General features: G+C 38.3%; 1 protein-coding gene across 1 annotated transcript in view; it reads right to left on the bottom strand.

Moving 5' to 3' along the window:
* Nucleotides 1-12,782: 12,782 nt before the first annotated feature.
* LOC124721322 (ephrin-B1) overlaps nucleotides 12,783-22,885 on the bottom strand; it is a 555,473-nt gene continuing 545,370 nt past the window's right edge. Inside the window, exon 6 of the mRNA XM_047246234.1 lies at nucleotides 12,783-20,024. Coding sequence (XP_047102190.1) covers nucleotides 19,891-20,024 — 134 coding nt within the window. The 3' untranslated portion in view covers nucleotides 12,783-19,890. The remainder of the gene's footprint in view (nucleotides 20,025-22,885) is intronic.

Genomic DNA, 22,885 nt, shown 5'->3' with positions numbered 1-22,885 from the left:
TCTGTTGTGCAAAATGGAGTTTTGATTTGAGGAGTAATGATGTTATGTAAATTGTTCAGGGGTCACTTAATTGACCAGGGTGGACTAAAAAAAGTTTTCGTGATGAATCAACCTTGTTCCTGATGGTAACATGTTTTTCAAAAAGAAACAAGGAATGAACAGTTAGAGTAAGTGAAAATGTAAAGAGGGGCAAGGGCAGCACCTACGTAAGAAACAGTGACTGATTATTTTAAGAACTTTGAAATGTCCTTGAATGGTGTTCCTCCCTCCAACATTATAAAATATGAGAAGACCAACTTTTGTTATGATCCTGGAAAAGTGAAAGTAATAATGAAATGGGGTACAAGACAGCCAGAAAGGATTGTGGATAGTTCTAAGAGAAGTATCAGTGTAATGATAGCAGTGGTTGCAGATGGCACAGTCCTCCCACCATACACAGTTCGGGGTGCAAAACATCTCTGCAGTACTTGAAGTAAAGGAGCTTTATCTGGTGCAGACTATAACAGGAATCAGAGTGGTTGGCTTGACCTAACAATGTTCGAATTGTGGTTTATTCTAATTGTTTTGCTTTATGTCTGGCATTTAGAGGAACCAGAAGTGGTGACAGGTGATAATCTCTGGAGTTATCTATCACTTGATGTGATTAAACTGTGCAAGGAGCATGACATTCAATTTGCGCTTCTGCCACCTAACTCTGCTCATTTGTGTCAGTCACTTGATGTGGCCTTTGTTTTAGACCCCTAAAACTTGTCCAGAGAAATATGCTAGATGACTGGAAAAGGATGAATGGAGGGGTGTTAGAAAAATCTGAATTTTCTAGGTTGCTGAAGGGAGACTTTGGTAAGGCAGTCATCACTTATAAATTTTATGTTATATCTGGTTTTTTAAATGCAGGAAATTTTCCTTTCTGCCCCAATAAAGTCATTTCACAGTTTCCAGAAGAAACAGACACACATGACATGAGCTCACAAGAAGTTACTCGGACAGGAGCCTTCAAAATGCAATTGAAACAACTTCACTCTAATGAAATGAAAGAAATGCCACACCAAGCAAAGCACTTAGTGTTACATTGTTGTCAGGGACTTCAGTGAAAGCTACAGTGTCAGTGCTGAAAGCAGGGAATCCCTCTCTTGTGATTCTGATTCTGCCTCCAGAACATTTAACAGTGATGTAGAACAGCAAGAGTTAAATGGAAATGAAGAAATGGACAAGAAGGAGGACAAAGGTGGCCAAGAATTCAATAAAAATAATTTTGCCATGGTGAATTTTCCTACAAGAAGGATGGTCAGGTTTTTTATTGATAAAAATGATAAGATCTATAATGACACATTCAAAATGACATTTCTGAAATGGTCTTTTAACTTTGTCTTTTTGGAAACGGAAGATGAAACTGATGTAGGAAGAGCCCAATTATTGAAAGATTTGTGCCATAACACAGAAGTCAAGGTAAATATGCAACAGATCCACAAAAGAGATTGCCTACACTACACTTGTCCTTTTCTTACAGCAGATCTTTCCATGAAATTTCAAACACCAACTTTCTCCACTGAAAACAAAAATATTTTGTTGATGCCCACATACACACGGAGAAATGATCATCATAATAAAATAAGAGAAATAAGGGCTCACATGAAAATATTTTGTGTGTTCATTTTTCCCATGCACTTTCAAGAGGGAAGCAGTAGAGAAATACTCTGAAAGTGGTTCAATGAACCCTCTGCCAGGAACTTCAGTGTGAATCACAGAATAGTCAGGTAAATGTAGATGTAGATTCATTTCAGGTGAATACAGAAGTAGTTACTTCGAAGGTCATACTTGCCCAATATGACCTGGTACTCCATCTATAATGACCTCACACTAATAGTATGTTAAATCTTAATCCTTCTTCCTTTTTGTTAATGATAACTAGCAGCTCTATGCAAGGTCTTGTTACAAGATCCAAACTTAACTTTTATTTGCCAGCAAAAAACAAAGAAAAAACTCAAAGCAGCATGTTCACCATATATTTAGAATGGACATAAACCATGTCCCGTAAGTAATACATACTATACAGGCATGGATTATTTAAACAGAGTAGGGGCTGGTAAAAATATAACATAAAAGACCCATGTCACTCAAGAATACAGTTTCATAGTACAATGTGGTGCACTGAACATCTAACATGCCATTTACTATTTACTGTGACTCAAGTTTTCTTTTTCCTTTTTTTTTTTTTCCTTTCTGAAGTTTCCTCTTTGTCCAGTACTCCTTCATATGGACACTGTCCTGTTGCATCTATTCATCTGTCAGGCTCTTCCAGTCTTCTTATTTCTTTTGACTTGAAATCTTTCCAAATTTTGAATCATGGTCCAAAATGTATTTCTATTTAACATCTGAACTTCCTGAATGTTGAACCTTTCCAGATCTTTATGAGCTTCCTTAATCCATGTTGTTGTTGTTGTTGTTGTTGTTGTTGTTGTCTTCTTTTTCCACAGGTAGTCGAATATCCTTTTTGTTAGTCTGGTTTTGTCCATTCTGTACAGGTGTCCTCGAAATGATAACCTCCTCTTTTCATGATCTCCAAGATTTTCTCCATCTTTTTGTAGATTTTATTGGTGCTCCGAAGCTTCTAGCCAGTTTCAACCAGGGCTGGATCCATGATTTTCCAAAATATTCTTCTTTCTAATATCTCCAGCTTTTCCAACTTGTAATTAATGAGAGGCATTCCCTGACATACATGCACTTTGTTTTTATCACTGCATGACTCAGTTTTACAGCTATACAAATCAAAAAGCATGATACAGCCATTACCCTGTTGTCAGACGATACTGAACATGTGTGTGTGTGTGTGTGTGTGTGTGTGTGTGATAAAACAGTAACAAAATGAAAAGAAAATGTCAACACATTAAAAAAATCTTACACAAAAGTACAACAGACAGTACTGCCTCTACTATAAAATATGTCTGTATTGTACAGTAAGATATTGCTACTGTGAGTGAAATTTTAAAAACTTACATGCCTTAATTCAGTACTGCATTGACACAACTGATTTGCATTTAACTGTTTAAAACATGAGAAACCACATGATGAAATATGTTCTGTTCTTAAGCAGGACAAAAATGTATGGAATGTTCTTTTGCTTAGCAGGTGACAACCTTGATTTTGCCCCAATGTTCCACCATTTCCTAATCCACAAAATATTTATGGGGGTAGCCATAGAGCATTGTTCAATGTACTGAAGGCTACATCAAATGTATTTTTAGCATCTATATGTGGTACCTGAGCCAGAGGTTGTGTGTGTGTGTGATAAAACAGTAACAAAATGAAAAGAAAATGTCAACACATTAAAAAAATCTTACACAAAAGTACAACAGACAGTACTGCCTCTACTATAAAATATGTCTGTATTGTACAGTAAGATATTGCTACTGTGAGTGAAATTTTAAAAACTTACATGCCTTAATTCAGTACTGCATTGACACAACTGATTTGCATTTAACTGTTTAAAACATGAGAAACCACATGTCATCATCTTTCTCATTCTCATCAGTTGTTCGAGTTACCGTGTCAATGATTTGGTCGTCAGTTAATTCTCCTTCCGTCATGCAGTCAATGTCAGCTGTACTGATCCACTTATGTATGTCACTGGGCATGCCATCTGGTGATAAGGTTTGCGAATCCATAAAAATCACTGGAGTGTTTGTGTCTTAACTTTCATCACTTGTTGCAATGGCTGTTTCATCTTGATTCTCTTCACTCATTTCTTTTGATGTTTCACCTTCATTTTTGGCCACAGTTTGTGCCATGCTTTTTCGAGCATTGATGCTGAAATTTCTTCTCAAGCTTTATCAGTTGTTTGGATTTATATTTATTGGTTTGAGTAGTTGAAATAATCTGCTGCCATCTTGTGTCCTCTAAAATTGATCCAATGTATTTTCAACAATATTGCCTTTTCAGGCACTCAGTGATCCCCTGGTCCATGGTTTGGACTGGCAGGAAGAAATAAAAGTTTTGTTCCACCATATTCAATTTTGTCTTCAGATGGCTGATATGTCACATTGTCAAGTATCAATATGGCACATTTATGGACCTTTTTTTCGGGGCTGATATGGTGATAAAACCATTCCTTGAAGAGGCTGCATTCCATCCACATTGACTTCTGGTTATGTTAGTATACAGGTAGTGATGCTGTATTAATGTACTGGAATTCTCTAAGCTTTTTGCCTTTCCAATCACAGAGAATGGTATCTTGTGGCTGCCATTAGCGTTACTGCAGAGAGAAATAGTTACTCTACCTTTGGCAAGTTTTGACATGTTACAGACTCATTTTGTGCAGCAAGAGTTCTTGTAGGGAGCACTTTGTAGTTTAAGCCAGACTCATCAGTGTTATACACTTGACCAAGGGTCAGCTTAAGCTCTTTTAACTAAGCTTTTAAATTTTGGAACAAATTCAATGGCACTGTTTCATTAGCAGACAGTTTTCCACCAAAAATAATTACATTTTGAATGCCATTTTTTCCACCATTGTAGCCATCCTTCTCTCACTGTAAACTTATCATTTTGATTGTCTCCATCTAATTTTTTTATACAGAACCAGTACCATTTCTTTTATGATTGGTCCAGACAACAGAGTTCCTTTTCTTCTCTTCTGTTCAGACCAAGCCCACAAAGAATTTCACTTTTAGGCTTCTTCAAAGTCTTGCATATTTTCAGTCATTTCTCATTGTCCGTTGCCATATTATGACTTTCAAGAGTTTTCCTATTTTTCTCAAGTCTTAAACACTTGTTAGCTCAATCCTTATTTCACTTGCAATGTCTCAAAGAGACTCATCTAACCTTCCAAGCACTTTCAATTTCTCCACAAAAGAGTGTCACATGTTTACCTTTAGGTGATATTATTATTTAATTTTAAACACTCTAATATGTAAGAACACTGTTATCAATTAATAAAACAAATGTGTGCACAATAACACTTACTGATTGAGTAAGAAACAAGTTATTTGGTACTAAAACTTATCAAACTATCACACTTATCAACAGTCAACTGCCTAGTGATCCATATCACAGATGATGAGTCATCGACAAGTCCTAACAAACACCAGAAATGGGATGGTTGGACAGGACTAAGTGGGGAGACTGACCATCTGAGGTTGGATTAGCATGTTTCTGCTGTACTTCTACAAGTAATTAGTGAGGAAAACATTGGAACAAACAAAAGGTGTTCTAGGATCAAAGAACATAAAATTCTGTGTCCATTCTAAAATCAAGAGTGTCAAATCGAAGATACCTCATGTGACTTACTTAGCACATGTGCTCTGCTGATTGGGCAAGCATATGCAAGTTTTCCATTGTTATTTGCCTTATTTTGTTCTCTAAATAGATACAGTCTTCACTAGATTCCTTGCAGCTATTGTCTAGGATCTTTGCTTCCTCACTGTCTTAAAAAAAAGGAAAAAAATCAACCAGCAGTACAGAGTTTTAATCCTGGGTCCTTTTAAAACTCTTAACACTCTCCTTGCATGAGCAAGACCGCTCACAGAACCTCTGGTATCGCGCGCCGCGGAATTTGAATCCCCGCCAGATGTCATGGACGTCGAAGACCCCTAGAGGTCTTTGCACCATCGCGCCGTAAGCTGTGGTGCCTCCTGGCCCGCATTTATTGTGAGAGCGCCACAGTGGAACACGTGGTTGCAGTGGCCAATAGCGGCGTCCCCGATAGAGTACTTAAGCGCCTGCCTCTCGCTCAGCCAGCCAGTCTAACCTTGCTTACGTCTCTGGACACATCGCCTCGGCTTAGACAGCTTATTTACTTTCTTGTTCTGTGTACGAGTGGACGTGGTTGTTAGGTTTCCTTGTTACTCCATTGTTTCAATCTTGTTGTTGTTCGTTCTGTCCATCATTGGTCGTGGCTGTCCTCTCCCGTTTTGTTGTTGTTCACAGGCCGCTCCGCAGGTCCCACCATGTTTTCCAACACTTCAACCCCGCAACCGTTCCGGTCGCCATTACAACAGAACCTATTGGTGATAGATTGTCTGAACTTAGCAAGATTGCTGGTGGAGACATGCACATCCGTCATACCTCACTGTAGTTACCTGAAATACACTGTACTGCGTCTCTCAGATGATAGTGCCCCTCTGCACTGTAGAAGCACTGGTTGTGGAGTTGCCAGACTCAGTATCTGGATAAATACACTCCTGGAAATTGAAATAAGAACACCGTGAATTCATTGTCCCAGGAAGGGGAAACTTTATTGACACATTCCTGGGCTCAGATACATCACATGATCACACTGACAGAACCACAGGCACATAGACACAGGCAACAGAGCATGCACAATGTCGGCACTAGTACAGTGTATATCCACCTTTCGCAGCAATGCAGGCTGCTATTCTCCCATGGAGACGATCGTAGAGATGCTGGATGTAGTCCTGTGGAACGGCTTGCCATGCCATTTCCACCTGGCGCCTCAGTTGGACCAGCGTTCGTGCTGGACGTGCAGACCGCGTGAGACGACGCTTCATCCAGTCCCAAACATGCTCAATGGGGGACAGATCCGGAGATCTTGCTGGCCAGGGTAGTTGACTTACACCTTCTAGAGCACGTTGGGTGGCACGGGATACATGCAGACGTGCATTGTCCTGTTGGAACAGCAAGTTCCCTTGCCGGTCTAGGAATGGTAGAACGATGGGTTCGATGACGGTTTGGATGTACCGTGCACTATTCAGTGTCCCCTCGACGATCACCAGTGGTGTACGGCCAGTGTAGGAGATCGCTCCCCACACCATGATGCCGGGTGTTGGCCCTGTGTGCCTCGGTCGTATGCAGTCCTGATTGTGGCGCTCACCTGCACGGCGCCAAACACGCATACGACCATCATTGGCACCAAGGCAGAAGCGACTCTCATCGCTGAAGACGACACGTCTCCATTCGTCCCTCCATTCACGCCTGTCGCGACACCACTGGAGGCGGGCTGCACGATGTTGGGGCGTGAGCGGAAGACGGCCTAACGGTGTGCGGGACCGTAGCCCAGCTTCATGGGGACGGTTGCGAATGGTCCTCGCCGATACCCCAGGAGCAACAGTGTCCCTAATTTGCTGGGAAGTGGCGGTGCGGTCCCCTACGGCACTGCGTAGGATCCTACGGTCTTGGCGTGCATCCGTGCGTCGCTGCGGTCCGGTCCCAGGTCGACGCGCACGTGCACCTTCCGCCGACCACTGGCGACAACATCGATGTACTGTGGAGACCTCACACCCCACGTGTTGAGCAATTCGGCGGTACGTCCACCCGGCCTCCCGCATGCCCACTATACGCCCTCGCTCAAAGTCCGTCAACTGCACATACGGTTCACGTCCACGCTGTCGCGGCATGCTACCAGTGTTAAAGACTGTGATGGAGCTCCGTATGCCACGGCAAACTGGCTGACACTGACGGCGGCGGTGCACAAATGCTGCGCAGCTAGCGCCATTCGACGGCCAACACCGCGGTTCCTCGTGTGTCCGCTGTGCCGTGCGTGTGATCATTGCTTGTACAGCCCTCTCGCAGTGGCTGGAGCAAGTATGGTGGGTCTGACACACCGGTGTCAATGTGTTCTTTTTTCCATTTCCAGGAGTGTAGTTGTAATGGTGTAGAGTGATGTGAAGTCTGACAGAATTTAGTAGTTGAAATAGAGTGTGTGTTTTTTGAAGGGATGCAATTTTTAATTTTAGCCATTTCCTTTGTGGTAGTTTACAAAACACATTTACACAATCCATTATTATCCATCAACACTGTATGCAGATTACAACTATCTTACATTCGTGTTTCACGCAACACATCTAACAAAGTCTAAAGAGTGCTACAGTTAGCTGGTAAGGCATATTCTAATGTGGTCAGTGGGATTTACACCCAACACCCAACCGCTCACCTCCACTATCCCTTGCTCTCTGTCCCCCAGTTTATTTTGTTTCTGTTCTCTCACAATCCAGTAGCAACATATTGCCCAACTTGCATACCTTAGGTATCACTCATAGAGTATTACCAATTAACATAATGAAACTTCCTGGATGATTAAAATTGTGTGCTAGATCGAGACTCGAACTCAGGACCTTCTGCCATTTGCGTGTAAATTTTCTACTGACCCAGCTACCCAGGCATAACTCACAGCCTGTCCCTACGGTTTACTTCCACCAGTACCTCGTCTCCTACCTCCCAAACTTCACAGAAGCTCTCATGTGAAACTTGTAGAGCTAGCACTCCTGGAAGAAAGGATATTGTGGAGACATGACTTGAACACAGCCTGGGGCATGTTTCCAGAACGAAATTTTCACTCTGCAGCAGAGTGTGTGCTGATATGAAACTTCCTGGCAGTTTCCCGTGAAAGGAAAAAGGTCCTGAGTTTGAGTGTTGGTCTAGCACACTGTTTTAATCTGTGAGGAAGTTTCACATCAGCACACACTCTGCTGCAGACTGAAAATTTCCTTCTAGGAACATCCCCCAGGCTGTGGCTAAGCCATTTCTCCACAGTATCCTTTCCTCCAGGAGTGCCAGTTCTGTAAGTTTCACAGGAGAGCTTCTGTGAAGTTTGGAAGGAAAGAGACAAGGTACTGCTGGAAGTAAAGCTGTGAGGACGGGTCGTGAGTCATGGTTGTGTAGCTCATTTGGTAGAGCTCTTGCCTGTGAAAGGCAAAAGGTTGGAGTTCGAGCCTCGGTCTGGATGATCTGCACACATTGTAGATGGAAAATCTCATTCTGATTAAGATAATCATTATACTCTCTCTCTCTCTCTCTCTCTCTCTCTCTCTCTGGCTGGTAATCCCAAACCGTTTTTCAGTTAAGAAAGGCACATGTTCTATAAATTTCATTGTTATATAAAACAAAACAAAAGTGACTGATTGGAAGACATGGGTGAAATTTTTCTGATGTACAGTAATAACTGGTTGCTTGTATCCATTTAACAGACCACTTTCAGGTAGTGGACAGCTTTGATTCCATTGATGCATATTCTCTTGTTGATTACGAGAGAGTGTTGCAAAACCTCCAAGCAAAGAAGAAGGATCAGACTGCAGCATTTTTTTTCCCAACATCAGTTGTGACATTAGAAACATCTGGTTTTGTGTTTGATGGGTTTCTTTACATTTTCGCTGAGGTGACAAATGTCATGGGATAGTGACATATACAAATGCTGGTAGTATCGTGTACACAAGGTATAAAATCAAGCCACATGATGGGAATTAACAGACTTTGAATGCTGAATGGTAGTTAGAGTTGCATGTATAGGACATTTCATTTTGTAAATCATTGAGGAATTCAGTTTCTGACATTCACAGTGGCAAGAGTGTGACAAGAATGCCAAATTCCAGGCATTGCCTCTCATCATGGACAACACAGTGGCCAGCATCCTTCATTTAATGACTGAGGGCAAAGTGTTTGTGTAGAGTTGTCACTGCTAACAGACAAGCAACAATGTGTGAAATAACTACATAAATCAATGTGGGATGTATGACGAATGTATCCATTTGTATAGGGTAGCAAAATTTGGTGTTTGTGGGCTATGGCAGCCAACAACCGACAAGCGCCTTCGCTACCAGCACATCACCTGCAGTGCCTCTCCTGGGCTCGTGACCATATAGCTTGGACCCTAGATGACTGGAAAACTGTGGCCTGGTCACATGGTAGTGTTCAAGAATGGCACAGACCATATGCAGCCAAGGATCCAAATTGTCAACAAGTCAATGTGGAAAGTGGTGATGGCTCCATAATGGTGTGGACTGTGTTTACATGCAAAGGACTGGGTCCTCTGGTCCAACTGAACCAATCATTGACTGTAAATGGTTATGTTCGGCTACTTGGAGACCGTTTGCAATCATTCATGTACTTCCACATTCCCAAAGAACATTGGAATTTTTATGGATGTAAATGTGGCATGTCACCAGGCCACATTTGTTTGTGATTGGTTTGAAGAACATTCTGGACAATTTGAGTGAATGGTTTGGTCACCCAGATTGCATGAGACATAATCAGGAGGTCAGTTTGTGCACAAAATCCTGCACTGGCAACACTTTCGCAATTATGATTGGCTACAAGGCAGCATGGTTCAGTATTCCTGCAGGGGACTTCCAAAGACTTGTGTCCAGGCCACGTTGATCTGCTGCACTACACCAGGCAAAAGGAGGTCCGACACAGTATTAGGAGGTATCCCATGACTTTTGTCACCTCTGTGTATTTATGTACTTAATTCTGAGTCCAGTGTCTTAAACAGTTCTCCATCTTGTTTGTTCCCTAAACTGTAGTAATCTGTCATGTTTTGTTGGTTTTGTCCAAACGAGAGGAGGGAATGTAATTGTGTGTCTAGGTGAGATCTGTTTCATAGTTTACATTTTCTCCCAAAAAGAATATAAATTTCAAACTGTTTTCTCTTCACCAGAAATTAAACTAAACACACAGTAGACAAATATGGAAAATTTATTGTTCAATGAGTAGGTTCACCTGCCAAATGTTCATTCCACTTGCAGTAATAAAATAGTTCAAAAATGGACTATAAACCACCAGATTACTGATACAGGTATTGTAGCATTTTGTACACTAAAAGTCCCATTCACCATACTCAGTGGGATATCAGGTTATCTGTCCAATGGTACAAAAGACATAGTGCAAGCATAGGTATTTCAACACAGAGCTTTTACAGCAATTATGTGTGCCCAGGTGCAGTGTTTAAGATATTAATGGCAAATAGAAACATAAAAAAACTATACTCAGTCATAGGTCCAGTAGGTCTAATAAATTAACTAACAAGGGAACCTCCCCATCGTACCCCCCTCAGATTTAGTTCTAAGTTGGCACAGTGGATAGACCTTGAAAAACTGAACACAGATCAATCGAAAAAACAGGAAGAAATTGTGTGGAACTATGAAAAAAATTAGTAAAATATACAAACTGAGTAGTCCATGCGAAGATAGGCAACATCAGGGACACTGGAAAGCAAGCTGCTCCGTGGTCTCGTGGTCAGCGAGAGCAGCTACGGAAAGAGAGGTCCTAGGTTCAAGTCTTCCATTGAGTGAAAATTTTAATTTTTTATTTTCAGTTTATATGACAAACTCTTACATTTTCATCACTATTTTGGGAGTGATTATCACATCTACAAGAAAACCTAAATCGGGGAAGGTAGAAAATCTTTTTACCCATTCGCTAAGTGTACAAGTTAGGTGGTTCGACAACATATTCCTGTCATGTGACCCACATGCCGTCACCAGTGTCGTGTAGCATGTATCAGATGTGTTTTCCCATGGAGGAATCGGTTGACCTATGACCTTGCGATCAAATGTTTTCGGTTCCCATTGGAGAGGCACGTCCTTTCGTCTACTAATCGCACGGTTTTGCAGTGCGGTCGCAAAACACAGATGCTAAACTTATTGCAGTGAACAGAAACGTCAATGAACGAACGGACAGATCATAACTTTGCGAAAATAAAGCAAGTAAAATTTTCAGTCGAGGGGAGACTTGAACCAAGGACCTCTCGGTCTGCAGCTACTCACGCTAACCACGGGACCACGGCGCTGCTGAGCTCGCACTTTCCTTGATGTTGCCTATCTTGCCTATGGACTACTCAGTTTGTATATTTTACTAATTTTTTTCGCGGTTCCACATAACTTCTTCCTGTTTTCTCGATTGATCTGTGTTCAGTTTTTCAAGGCCTATCCACTGTGCCAACTTATAACTAAATCTGAGGGGAGTGCGATGGGGAGGTTCCCTTGTAAGGAAGATTGCCAGACTCTGAAGTGTGCTACACAACTAAACTATCATATAACACTGATAGCCACTGTAAAGTGCAATTACAGTTCAGAGGGCAGTGAAAGAATGATCTGTTCAGAGATCATATGACTGTTTTCATTTTGGTGTTGCTGCTCAGGTCCTACTGGTTACTAGAATAAGAGTAATTAAATAAAGTAGTTTAAAAAATTACATTATTCATCTGAGGAACATAGGAACTAGTTTTTATAAGAGTGTGGGTCACAGTGTTTGATGTTGAAGTCACATGAATGTGTGACCAGGCAGATGTCTGGCACACAATATTTATCAGGGTATATGATGTGAGTACAGTGAAATTTGGTGTACCTGGTGTGAGTGTCTGTGACTGTTTCATGGTTTGAACTTAGATCAAAACTTTGGGCTGGTGGCACAATTAAAATGGTTTGGGCAATAGCAAATTTCATACAGTTTGGAATCTGTACTATTCTGTGTCAGCATGACAACTCGGTGTATGAGTCAATTGTCACTGCATCGTGATTCAACAATAACAACTCACCTGCTTAAAATGCTGACTTTTAACCGTCTAACCACAATTATTCCTCGTACTGCACAGGGAAGGAAAAGTATTTTGCTTTCATTGTATTGGAAAGTAGTGTAATGCCTCCTCCATAAGTTAAATACTGTAATGGCCATGAAAGTCAGTTGGCATCATCATTATTATTTTTCTTCACCCCACCCCCCTCTCCCCTCTGTGTGGTATATTACAGCAAATTAAAAGTATGAAGCCTTACCTGAATTGAATACTTTAGAAATTTTTATAATTTAGTCATATTTAGTCATATTTATTGTCAAAACCATACCAGAAGATCATATTTTACTACTTTGTTATCTATTAAAATAGAGTTAAGGAAGTATTCTTATAATGTTGATAGAAGTGACATGTAGAGAGAGTCTCTTCTGATTTATATACAGCTTCTTTAACATATTTTAATGTTTAAGCCATTGCAGGATGAAACAATGTCAGCTCTATGAGGGATTAGTAAGGACAGAGAAAAATTAAAAATCAATTCTGACTCACGTTACAATAATTATATTTTATTCTGTACAAAAGTCAGTTATAAAATATTTCCCATCATGGATTATGGTGTATAGTGACAAAGGTGCTGAATATAAATAACAGGAAAAACATCCACTGTACCATTTGACAAATCCACTACACTTCTGCACACATATATCAGATCACTGTATTTTTTTATGTATACAGTCTGATGAGTACTTTTGTAAGGAAATACATTATATATATCTCTATAAACATTAAACAGACAGATGAAATAATTAACCTTTTTGAACAGCTGATTTACAACAACTAGTTGACATCAGCACAATCATTGCAGACCTAAATTTTCTGTGTGTAATAAAGGATGACCAAAGTAATTGATCACAATGAATTTCCTCAAATCCTCACTGTTTATTATATGTATTAAAAAAAACCATTTCTATTGGAAACATACAAGTAATTGACAGTGCATTTATTCTGAGAACAGCATTGGCTAAATATAATAATAAAACTCTATGAATGTAGCATTTTATAAATGGCTTGTACTAGGTCTTGGAAGATAGTAAACAATGAAACAGTCGTTTCATGCATAATGATAGTGATAGCAGGTTTATTGTATTTCATGTTCAACATGAGATTACAAAATACAAAACAATTCCCTCATCACCTCCATATGTGCTGCACTGAATTAGTAAAAAATTAGGCCAGAAAAGTACAAACCTCTTGTTTAGAACCATGTGGAAACTGAATTCCTTAAAATAATAATAAGAATAAAACAGTTGATTTGTATACAAAGAAGAAACAGACCTTAGAAAGAGTATTCTTCCTTGTGGGAATGTTTATTTAAAAAGTGAAGTAAAATCTGTGGCTCAAGCCCATGTGACTGGGCTATTGGTCTGATTGCAGGCACACTGCAACCTTTCTTCTCCATGGCACTAGGAGATGGAAAGATCACTGGTTCTCATTTGATAGCAGGCTACGTGACCCTGTGGGCTTATTGGAGGACTGGAATGAGGAAAAATCCCCACTCCTATCCAGGATTGAATCCAGGTCCGGAGAGGTTATTCGCACATGAAAATGTTTAAACTCTCATATACACTTTTGTACACACATCAGAACGTGACAGCAGTAGCGGAACATTTTATAAACCTATCTGTTCATGTCAAGTGCAAATAATATTTACTCATTGCATTTGTACAGTAAATCATTGTCAAAACTCTCTGTTACATTAACAAAAATAAATATGTTCCATTATTCAATTATGTGCAGTGGATAATTCATTATGTATGGAAGCTAATTGGGTTAAAAATTCCGAATCGTATGTGTTAATGTAAACAACAGAGTTGCAATGTACATCACTTACAAATGAAAATAATTTCTAATACACACTGTTAAATCTGCACTTAGGGAAGGAGAGAACCCAGTTCATCCACTGTTGTTATTTCTAGATATACTGTGCAGGTGAAGGAAAATGTTTTATATTCAGACAATGTTGTCAGCAACTTGGATCAGAAGCACTGATAAACCATATCAAAATTAACTGAAGAAAATGTCTCCTGTTTAGGCCATGAATAAGAACCTATTTGTTATTGTAAGCTTGCTTATTTATAAAAATACATAATATGTTATACTCATTTGTAATTTCTGTACAACAGAAACATAGGAAAGTGTACAGAATAAAGGAAGGTCCTAACAATAGCAAGAACTTTAAAAAGATAATTATTTGTTCCAATGTGTAACGCTGTTACAAACTGAGTGCTTGAGCAGGAACCACACAGTAATTGAAATTTTACTCTTGGGCATTCTAAAATACGCAATGAAGAGATGATTACCAATAGAATTAAATGTATGCTTATCCTATGAAAATATGTGTATCAGGCCAGATGCACAACTGCAATATTATTACACCGATTTCAATAGTATAACACTGTTTTAAATCACTGAAAAAGTAACTGAAGCTATCAATTTATGGTCTGCAGAATTGCACTGACACAACTAGCGCATGATTTCATAAAATAATAAATTTTACGTCTCACAAAAATGTCATATTCTGAAAATAGTGCTACCAATGAAACATAGTTCTCAAAAAAATCCAGTGCTTAAGTAAACATAAATAAGCGTTTTATAACAAAGTATATGAAAAAGGCTGAAAATATGCATATCAGTAACCCTGTTACACATGCCAGAAATCTATATGACACAAGATCATCACACAACAAGACATAAAGATAATACAGCTGTGTTTCATTTACAGACACCAACTTGATAATCTACTGTGCATGTAATATCTTTAAAACTGCTGTCTGGGGGAAATAACTCAGTATTTGAGCAGAACTAAACTTTAAAAGTGTACACCAGCTCTACACTGATCAAAATATTGTCAAGTTTTTGGTATGCTGGACTGTCATTTACCTTCAAATGAACTTAACTGCTGCTGTACCCTGCGGCAGTTTCAGTTCAAACAGGAAAATGTTCTGGAATGCAGAAAGGGCTATGTAAAAATACATAAATGAAATTCCTGTAATGGTATTGGTTTTCATCAATAACAGCTTCAAGACAAGTTGTTGAGTCATGAGCATGTAAACACTGGTAAAATTTTGTTCAATAAATAGGCTTTGCTGATGAGAGGATTTAGAATAGGTTAAAGTCTATTTCTATTTTCTACATAATACACATTTATTTCACACTCACACAAGTGCAGAAGCACTAACATATACATCAATGTACATGCTCACACATGCTATACCACCAATATACACAAAGAAACAAAAATATTCTCTCTCACTCACAAACACACACACACACACACACACACACACACACACACACACACACACACACACTGAAACAGACAGAGAGGGAAAGAGAGACAGAAAGTAGGCCCAATTATGCAATTGTTCAAGATACTTTGGCTCAATCGCCTTTCCCCACATCCCAGTTAGGTGAGTCTATGTGTGTGTGCGCATGTGTTATGGGTGAAGTGAGTATGCACGTGCAGATTTTCTGTGCACACCCATATATGTGCATGCTTCTCTGCACACATGTAGACAGCTAACAGCAGCAATAAACCAAATACTACGACTTTTAGTAGAGTATCACACATTAAACAAAAACTGCAACACTGTAATTTTGATTTGAGCACTATGCTCATAGTCTGTTGAACTTATATCAGTTATGTAAATAAGCTTGTTTTGATTTATTCACAATATATATACAGAGGAATCACTCTGATTCTAGATTAAGAAAATTTTTAAGGAGACTTACAAAAATATGTTTAATCTTCATTCTCATATCCAAGAAACCACTGGAGATGTAGAATAAATATCTGCAATTTTGTAAACTAATATCTGTGTAATGATCTAAGTTTTAGTCTATGAACTTCCGAAACAATTACAAATCCATAAATTAGAACCAATGCAAAATTATAACATTTTAAAAAACTGTTATCACTGAATTATTAATAGTGCAGTACTTCTAAAAATGACACTGCTTCACATATTTAATCTATAAAAGTAATAATTTAAATACAAAACTATTTAATATTTTATGATACTTATCAAACAGATGAGCTTATGTTTCTGGATGTTATTGAAGTATTTTGGAATGTACAGGTACTCTGGTAAATTAAAAAAAAAAAGAGTCATAGGCATTACAATTTTAAAACCAGAATTCTGTGTATGTCATTAAAAAAAACCCTACTAGTCATAGGTGTATAATTATTTGGTTTGAATGGCAGTACACAATACATGTCACTATACCTTTCTTGCAACACATTCATTAACAACTTACATCCTGAAATACTGAAATTTTCATTAATACATATCCTGAAAAAGAAACCAGTTTTGCCGCCGTCTCTTGTTATTGCAGAGAATATGGCTCTGCAACTTAGAGTACAAGGCAATCATTTTCATACAATACTTGTTTCGGAAAGATGATGAAGTTAGTAGCTTTTAAGTACATGGTGAATACTGTTCATTAACATGAATGAAAAGCTCAGCAGAGCACAACATGGAATGAATGACTAGTGAAATAATGAATTACTTTGGAGCTTTTCAGTATTTAATAGATCAAGACAAGACTTGAAATATTGGACATATCCTGTAGTGTCAGTGTAATATTTATACATCTGTGAAGGCATGCAGCGACAGTATTTTGGCAATTATGCAAATGAACTCAAGAGGATAAAACCAAGACCAGAAGTGAAAAGTCTGTATAACAGAACAGAAAAAATAAACAGCAGATGCTTTTAGACTCCATGACAGTTCCTTCCATTAGTTACTGGCAGATGCGCAGTTGGAATTCGAAAAGCAAGAAATGGTGAATTATATCTACACACTTAAAAGATATTTGTCTAAGTACATAGTTCAAACAGGTCAGTTTTGATGAAGAGTCAGAATTATGTTAATGATGTAAAAATCAAAAAGTACATTTTCAGCTATATTACTGAAGTCTAAGACAGACAGAGCTTGACTTATGAATGTCTCGACATCAATTCCATTGCATATAGACTGTCTTGACATGACATGAGCAATATATTCACAAAACACGTAGGCAAGATATGGCCAAGTTCATCAAACAAAAGATGGGTCAGTAATACAAAGAAAATCTTAGGACTTTGAGCTCAATTATTTTAGCTTAAATCTTAAAATATAAGTACACAAAGCATTTCATATAATTACTCAGTACTTTCCTGGCCCATCTTTTGCTTGAAACATTGTATTGTGACAATGCTGGCCAATAACCGCATCTCCTCGATACTTTAATTTCAAAGGCACTGAATGCACAATACGTTATAAAGGTTACCAATTATTTTGTGCACTAGTGATAGTGGGTCAAGACAAGAAAACATGCTCCTTGGTTTGCCCACATTGCTGGATGGCAAGAATAGTAGTAATGGATATAAGGTTCTCATATGTTGACTCTGACATATCTAGGTTGAATTAGTATCTCATCAGCTTAACTTTATTTTTTCGCTTTTAATTTGTAAAATAAGTACCTCAGCTGCCAAGAGTGCTGTAGCTGTGCTCCAGGAGTTTGATCTACATTATTTTCTGTTGACAAAACCATACAGGTAGATATTTTAGTCACTTACTCTGATATAAGACTATACATTTTGAATAACATATTTTCACTGAAATAATGTTTCATGTGAAAGGAGGAAAATGTACAGCAAACACGTCCATTTATGGCACTTAAATACTTATATACCGTATATACATGTAATTACAAAGCACAACTAATGGTTGTTTCAACTACAATAGAATTTAATTTAGATTCTCAGCTTTCATGTCTCTTGATGACTTTTCCATGGTAATGTCTGCAGTATCATGTTGCTAGCTGAGAACAACAATACGTATGGACACTGACATTACAAAAATCAGTGTTTTCACCAGAAATTATATGCTTCTCTTTCCTGTATTGTCATTTTTCTTAAACTCTCTCCAAGTAAAAGTATAAAAAAGAAAGAAAAGAGAAAGAAGGAAAAAGTAATGGAGCACTACATAATCACACTAGCAGGACATAAGAAATAAATTGACAAGCAATAAAATATTAAGAGCAACATCACAAATGTTTAATATTTACATTACACCCAATCATATTGAAACTGAAGGGAGTGGGTTTTTCACAGTTCTTTCCTTTTTGATTTTTATCAATGTCTAATGCTGCACTGTATTGTAAAGCATTTGGCCTGGGCAATATATGTAGCATATGAAATTCAGAAACATGGGTAGAGCTCAGATATTTTAAGGCACAAATCCAACAGTAAAATTATGGCAGGGTTAAAGGTTTATTTACCTCACAATCGGACCCACTTAGGAATGTTTCAATGAAAAATTTGATTTGAAAACCATTTTCTACCGCAGTATCTAAATATCACAGCCTTATTTCTGTGCCCAGGTCATATGCTTGAAATGACTGAGCACCAAGGTAAATGTAAACAAACGCTTTGGTGAACAATAGCTAAGAAGTTTATGACTAAGCACCACTTGTAATATATCAGTGGATGCAGCAACATACAGCAAACAATTCACTAAAGTGAGAAGCTTCCAAAATTGACTGCCAAATTGTAATTTACAGATATTTTACTATGGTTTTATGTGAATACCATCCCTCTATAATTTGTGTACTAGAAAATATTTCATACACTGTAACAAGGCAACTATAAGAAATAGTACTTTGTTTACAATGGCATTTTATAATAGTATATACCTACTCACTAGTTACTATCACAACATACTTCTCAAAAAGTCAACATGCATCTTGTCTCATGAGTGAATGTGCACATTCATGTAACTGCACAAATTCAATGTCATCATTAAACATGCATTCTTCTTCAAGTAGCTGCACTTTCACACAGAAATGTTCATTTCTAAAACACAACATCTTTTACACCACTAAGCAATGGTGACCTCATAAATAAGGAATATGTTAGTTACATTCTTCATAATTTATGCTTCCAGATTCTACGGTATCAGTTCCAACTATAACTGCAAAAGCATCTAACAATGAGATTTTCATTCACAGTTACACCTGTTCAGTTCAAGAAATAAAATTAAACTGTTATAAATACTACAGTAGAACCAAAGTGAATGTATTTCTTCCTGCAAGCTGCAGCTATGGGAACAAAGGCTAATAAAATTTACACTATTAAAGTTTTTCTCACTTCCATGTTAGTGGTTACACAATCACTATACCACATATTATAAATGTCACACACAAGTTTGTATGATTGGTCTGCTCAAGCTTATTAAAACATATGAGATACCATTCAAATCTAAATGAAGATTCCAGCTTCACTCACATCCACATACATATAGACAGATGAATGCTATTTAACACAAGGAAAAAACAAGTACTTACTCTCTCATTCATTATAATGGCTGTACATACATTATTCCAGGAAAAGGAAATTCTGTGCTTGGTGCCAGTTCTTTGATCTGGAATGTCTGTTGAAAGGCCTGGGAACAGGAAGCAGGAATAGGGGATGGGACAAAGAATAAAGAGAGAGTGAGAGACACAGCAGTGCCAGATTGAAATTGTTCTTTCCTCATTCAGTCAAAAGCCACAAATGGCACATATAAATAATGTACACTTATATTACAAGGAGTCTGTTGAATGTTGAGGCCTCCTCACCGCCCAACTAGACGAACCACGACTGGAAGCAGTCCACTCACAATAATCATCACACCGTGACTATTTGCAGCATTGTTCAGTGTTAGCTCTTCATTCTTCAAGATTTCATTCTCATGATCATTGTAATCCTCTGCAACACGAAAAAAAACAAGAAAAATGGATTACATATATGTAACAGAGTGTATATTTGAGTGTATTTATGTTTTTAATGGTTTATATTGTGACACTAAAAAAATCATTTGTTTGAGTGAAAATTTGCTTCTAAGATATGCGGTGATTTCTTATCATAGCTGATAAATTTAGACACTTTGGATGAAAGTTGAAGTGCAAAACAATAAATAATTTTACCTCTAAGGTAACTGCACAGACAACTATACTTATTTTTATGAATAATACATTACTCATGGAGCGATGTTTTATCAGACACTCCAGCTTCTATGGGGAGGGAATCTGTGTGATATTTCAAAATTCCTCTTTGAAGAAACTCAGAATGTAGAAACTAGTATTTACTTGAAGACTGCTAATACATGAACAAAAGCTGTATTCATTCAGAAACACCAGATGCTGTATTCATTCAGAAACACCAGATGTCTTGAATTTTCTTATAATTAGAACCAACTATAACAGTCATATTTTGATAGTAGTTATCACTTGGTAGTGAGCAATGAAACTATAGCAACAACTGACATCAATCAGTTGATGTGCTTCACAATGGGAAGTAGTAATGCGAAAGCAATTCCATATGCTAAAATACTGTGGATTGTTTCCAAATATCTCCAATACTGTACCTTACTTCAGTTATTTTGTAGAAACTGTAGAGTGGTTTGGTGTAAACAGAGGAAGAAAATGGAGTCTGCAAGTGGCTATTACAATCTGACTTAGTGTGTGAAACTGGGATTTTCTGAAGTCATGTGAGTGACTGAAAGGCAGAGAATGGGTAGTTTGTTGGGAAACGGCTACCCCTCTGTTGTAGATGGTTTTCAGGAAAGTCATCCTTTAAAATGAAAAATTTCAAGCAGGTGCAACAGACATGTGTGGACCTCATGCAGAAATGATGTCACTATCTTCACCAAACACTAAAGGAAAAATATTTCTGTTAAGCGATCACATCAAAATCTTCTGGACAAATTTGGGTTGAACGTAACAATATAAAAATTTAAACTGAAGCTGAGACTCACACTGCAGCAATTGTACAGACAGTGTGTGTGTGTGTGTGTGGGGGGGGGGGGGGGGGGAGAGGGGGGGGCACCATATTCTTCAAAGGGGCTCATTAGTGTGAATTTTCTGAATTTAGTTCTCTCTATTGTGGTCTCTCAGGTTTTCCAGGTTGATTGCACATGGTGTATGAGATGTCGTACATTTGCACAATCTAAGGGATGGCAAATAATACGAGCAAAATATTTTGCCTAATAGACTCAAAAGACTTGACCAAAACCTGGTAATCTGAGAGTTCTCTGTTTTTTTTAAGCTCTGTCTTGTCTCTTATGATGTAAGCCACATGTCTAAAACATTAGTATCACCACCCTTGCACACTTATTATTGTTGCAGTTGTTGGTTTTCTGACAAGCTGCACGTTGTGGATGACCATTAGTGTGAAATGCAAGTTATCAGTTAGTAAATCTCAGTCAGTAACTTTCATATTCAGTTTATGGCAATGGTAATTTATGTGCACCCAAAGACACCTACAACATTATTTTAAAAAATGAATATTACTCTCCTGGGATTTGATAAATGAATAGAGAAATATTCACCCACTTAGGAATGACAAAATAAAAATTGTATGGTTGATATTGAGACAAACAATGGAAACTCCAGATTGGAAAATCAACAATATAACGAAAAAGGATAGAGTGAGACAAGACACAATGCAATATGCAGTGGATTATAATATACAAACAAACCTCAAACAATTGACTTTATACACAAGAAAAAAGGTATACAAACAATATAAACTGCATCCACCATTAACAGCTATACTTCCTTGCCGTAGGACCCAGCAGTAATAAAGGAAACAGTGCACTCAAGAGATTTACATATCAGCAGAGCTACTGTAAGAGGTTCTGTTTTTCCCAACAGTGTTTCACAAATCCTATCTATGTGCTGCATCCTTAAATTCCTGGTGTGTGAAGGATTCTTCTAAGTGTGACAGCAGACTGCAAGGAAGGTTGTGCACCTACAATGTCTGGTTGGACAGACAATGCTGGGAGTGCTGTTTGGCTGGTGAATTGCATTGTCTGTCCAGGCAGCACTATGTAGCTGCACCTCTCTCTTGAATAGTGCTCCTTACAGCTCACCAGTTTACTTAAAGTTTGAAGGTGTTCCATAGCAGTCAGACTTTTGTGAATAATCTCTGTAAATGATGTGTTGAGGGTTTCTAACCATGCTACTCTTTATTCGTTTGCACTTTCACACATGTATCATGAAAATAAAGGTCAGATGACAAGGAGTGTGCAACGATTCCACCACAAGCGACGTCACCAGTACAGAAGTCTAGGCAACCCTGGCAGAAGCATCCACTTCAACCCGCATCCTAGCAGACATCGGCTAGCTCATCTGCTCTCAAGTAATGGCCAAACTGCAGCTTGCCAGTATACCCAACCTGGTCGTGTGAGCCATCACTGACTCCACCTCCACCACAGTGCTCAAGAAAATCCAGAATTTCACACAACTTGATGTGACCGAGATTAGTGCCCTACAGAGCACCACACAACTTGATGCAGCCGAGGTTAGTGCCCTACAGAAGGCCCTTACCAATGCTAATGAGAAAGTGTATGTGCTTGATAAACAGATCATTGAGAAATCAAATGAGAGACACAACAATCTCAGGGCCTTCAGTGTACCGGAAGAACCTGGGTAAAATACAGATCACATATTCCTCAAAGCTGTCTGTGAAAAATTAGGCATACACTTTTCAGAATTTGATGTTGATAGGAGCCACACATTGGGTCACAGGTTGGGAAACTCAGCAAAACTCAGGCCTATCATAGTGAA

Source organism: Schistocerca piceifrons, chromosome X (assembly GCF_021461385.2).
Source record: "Schistocerca piceifrons isolate TAMUIC-IGC-003096 chromosome X, iqSchPice1.1, whole genome shotgun sequence".
Classification (NCBI taxonomy): domain Eukaryota; kingdom Metazoa; phylum Arthropoda; class Insecta; order Orthoptera; family Acrididae; genus Schistocerca; species Schistocerca piceifrons.
Note: the sequence above shows the minus strand (reverse complement) of the source record. Positions and strands in the feature narration are given on the sequence as shown.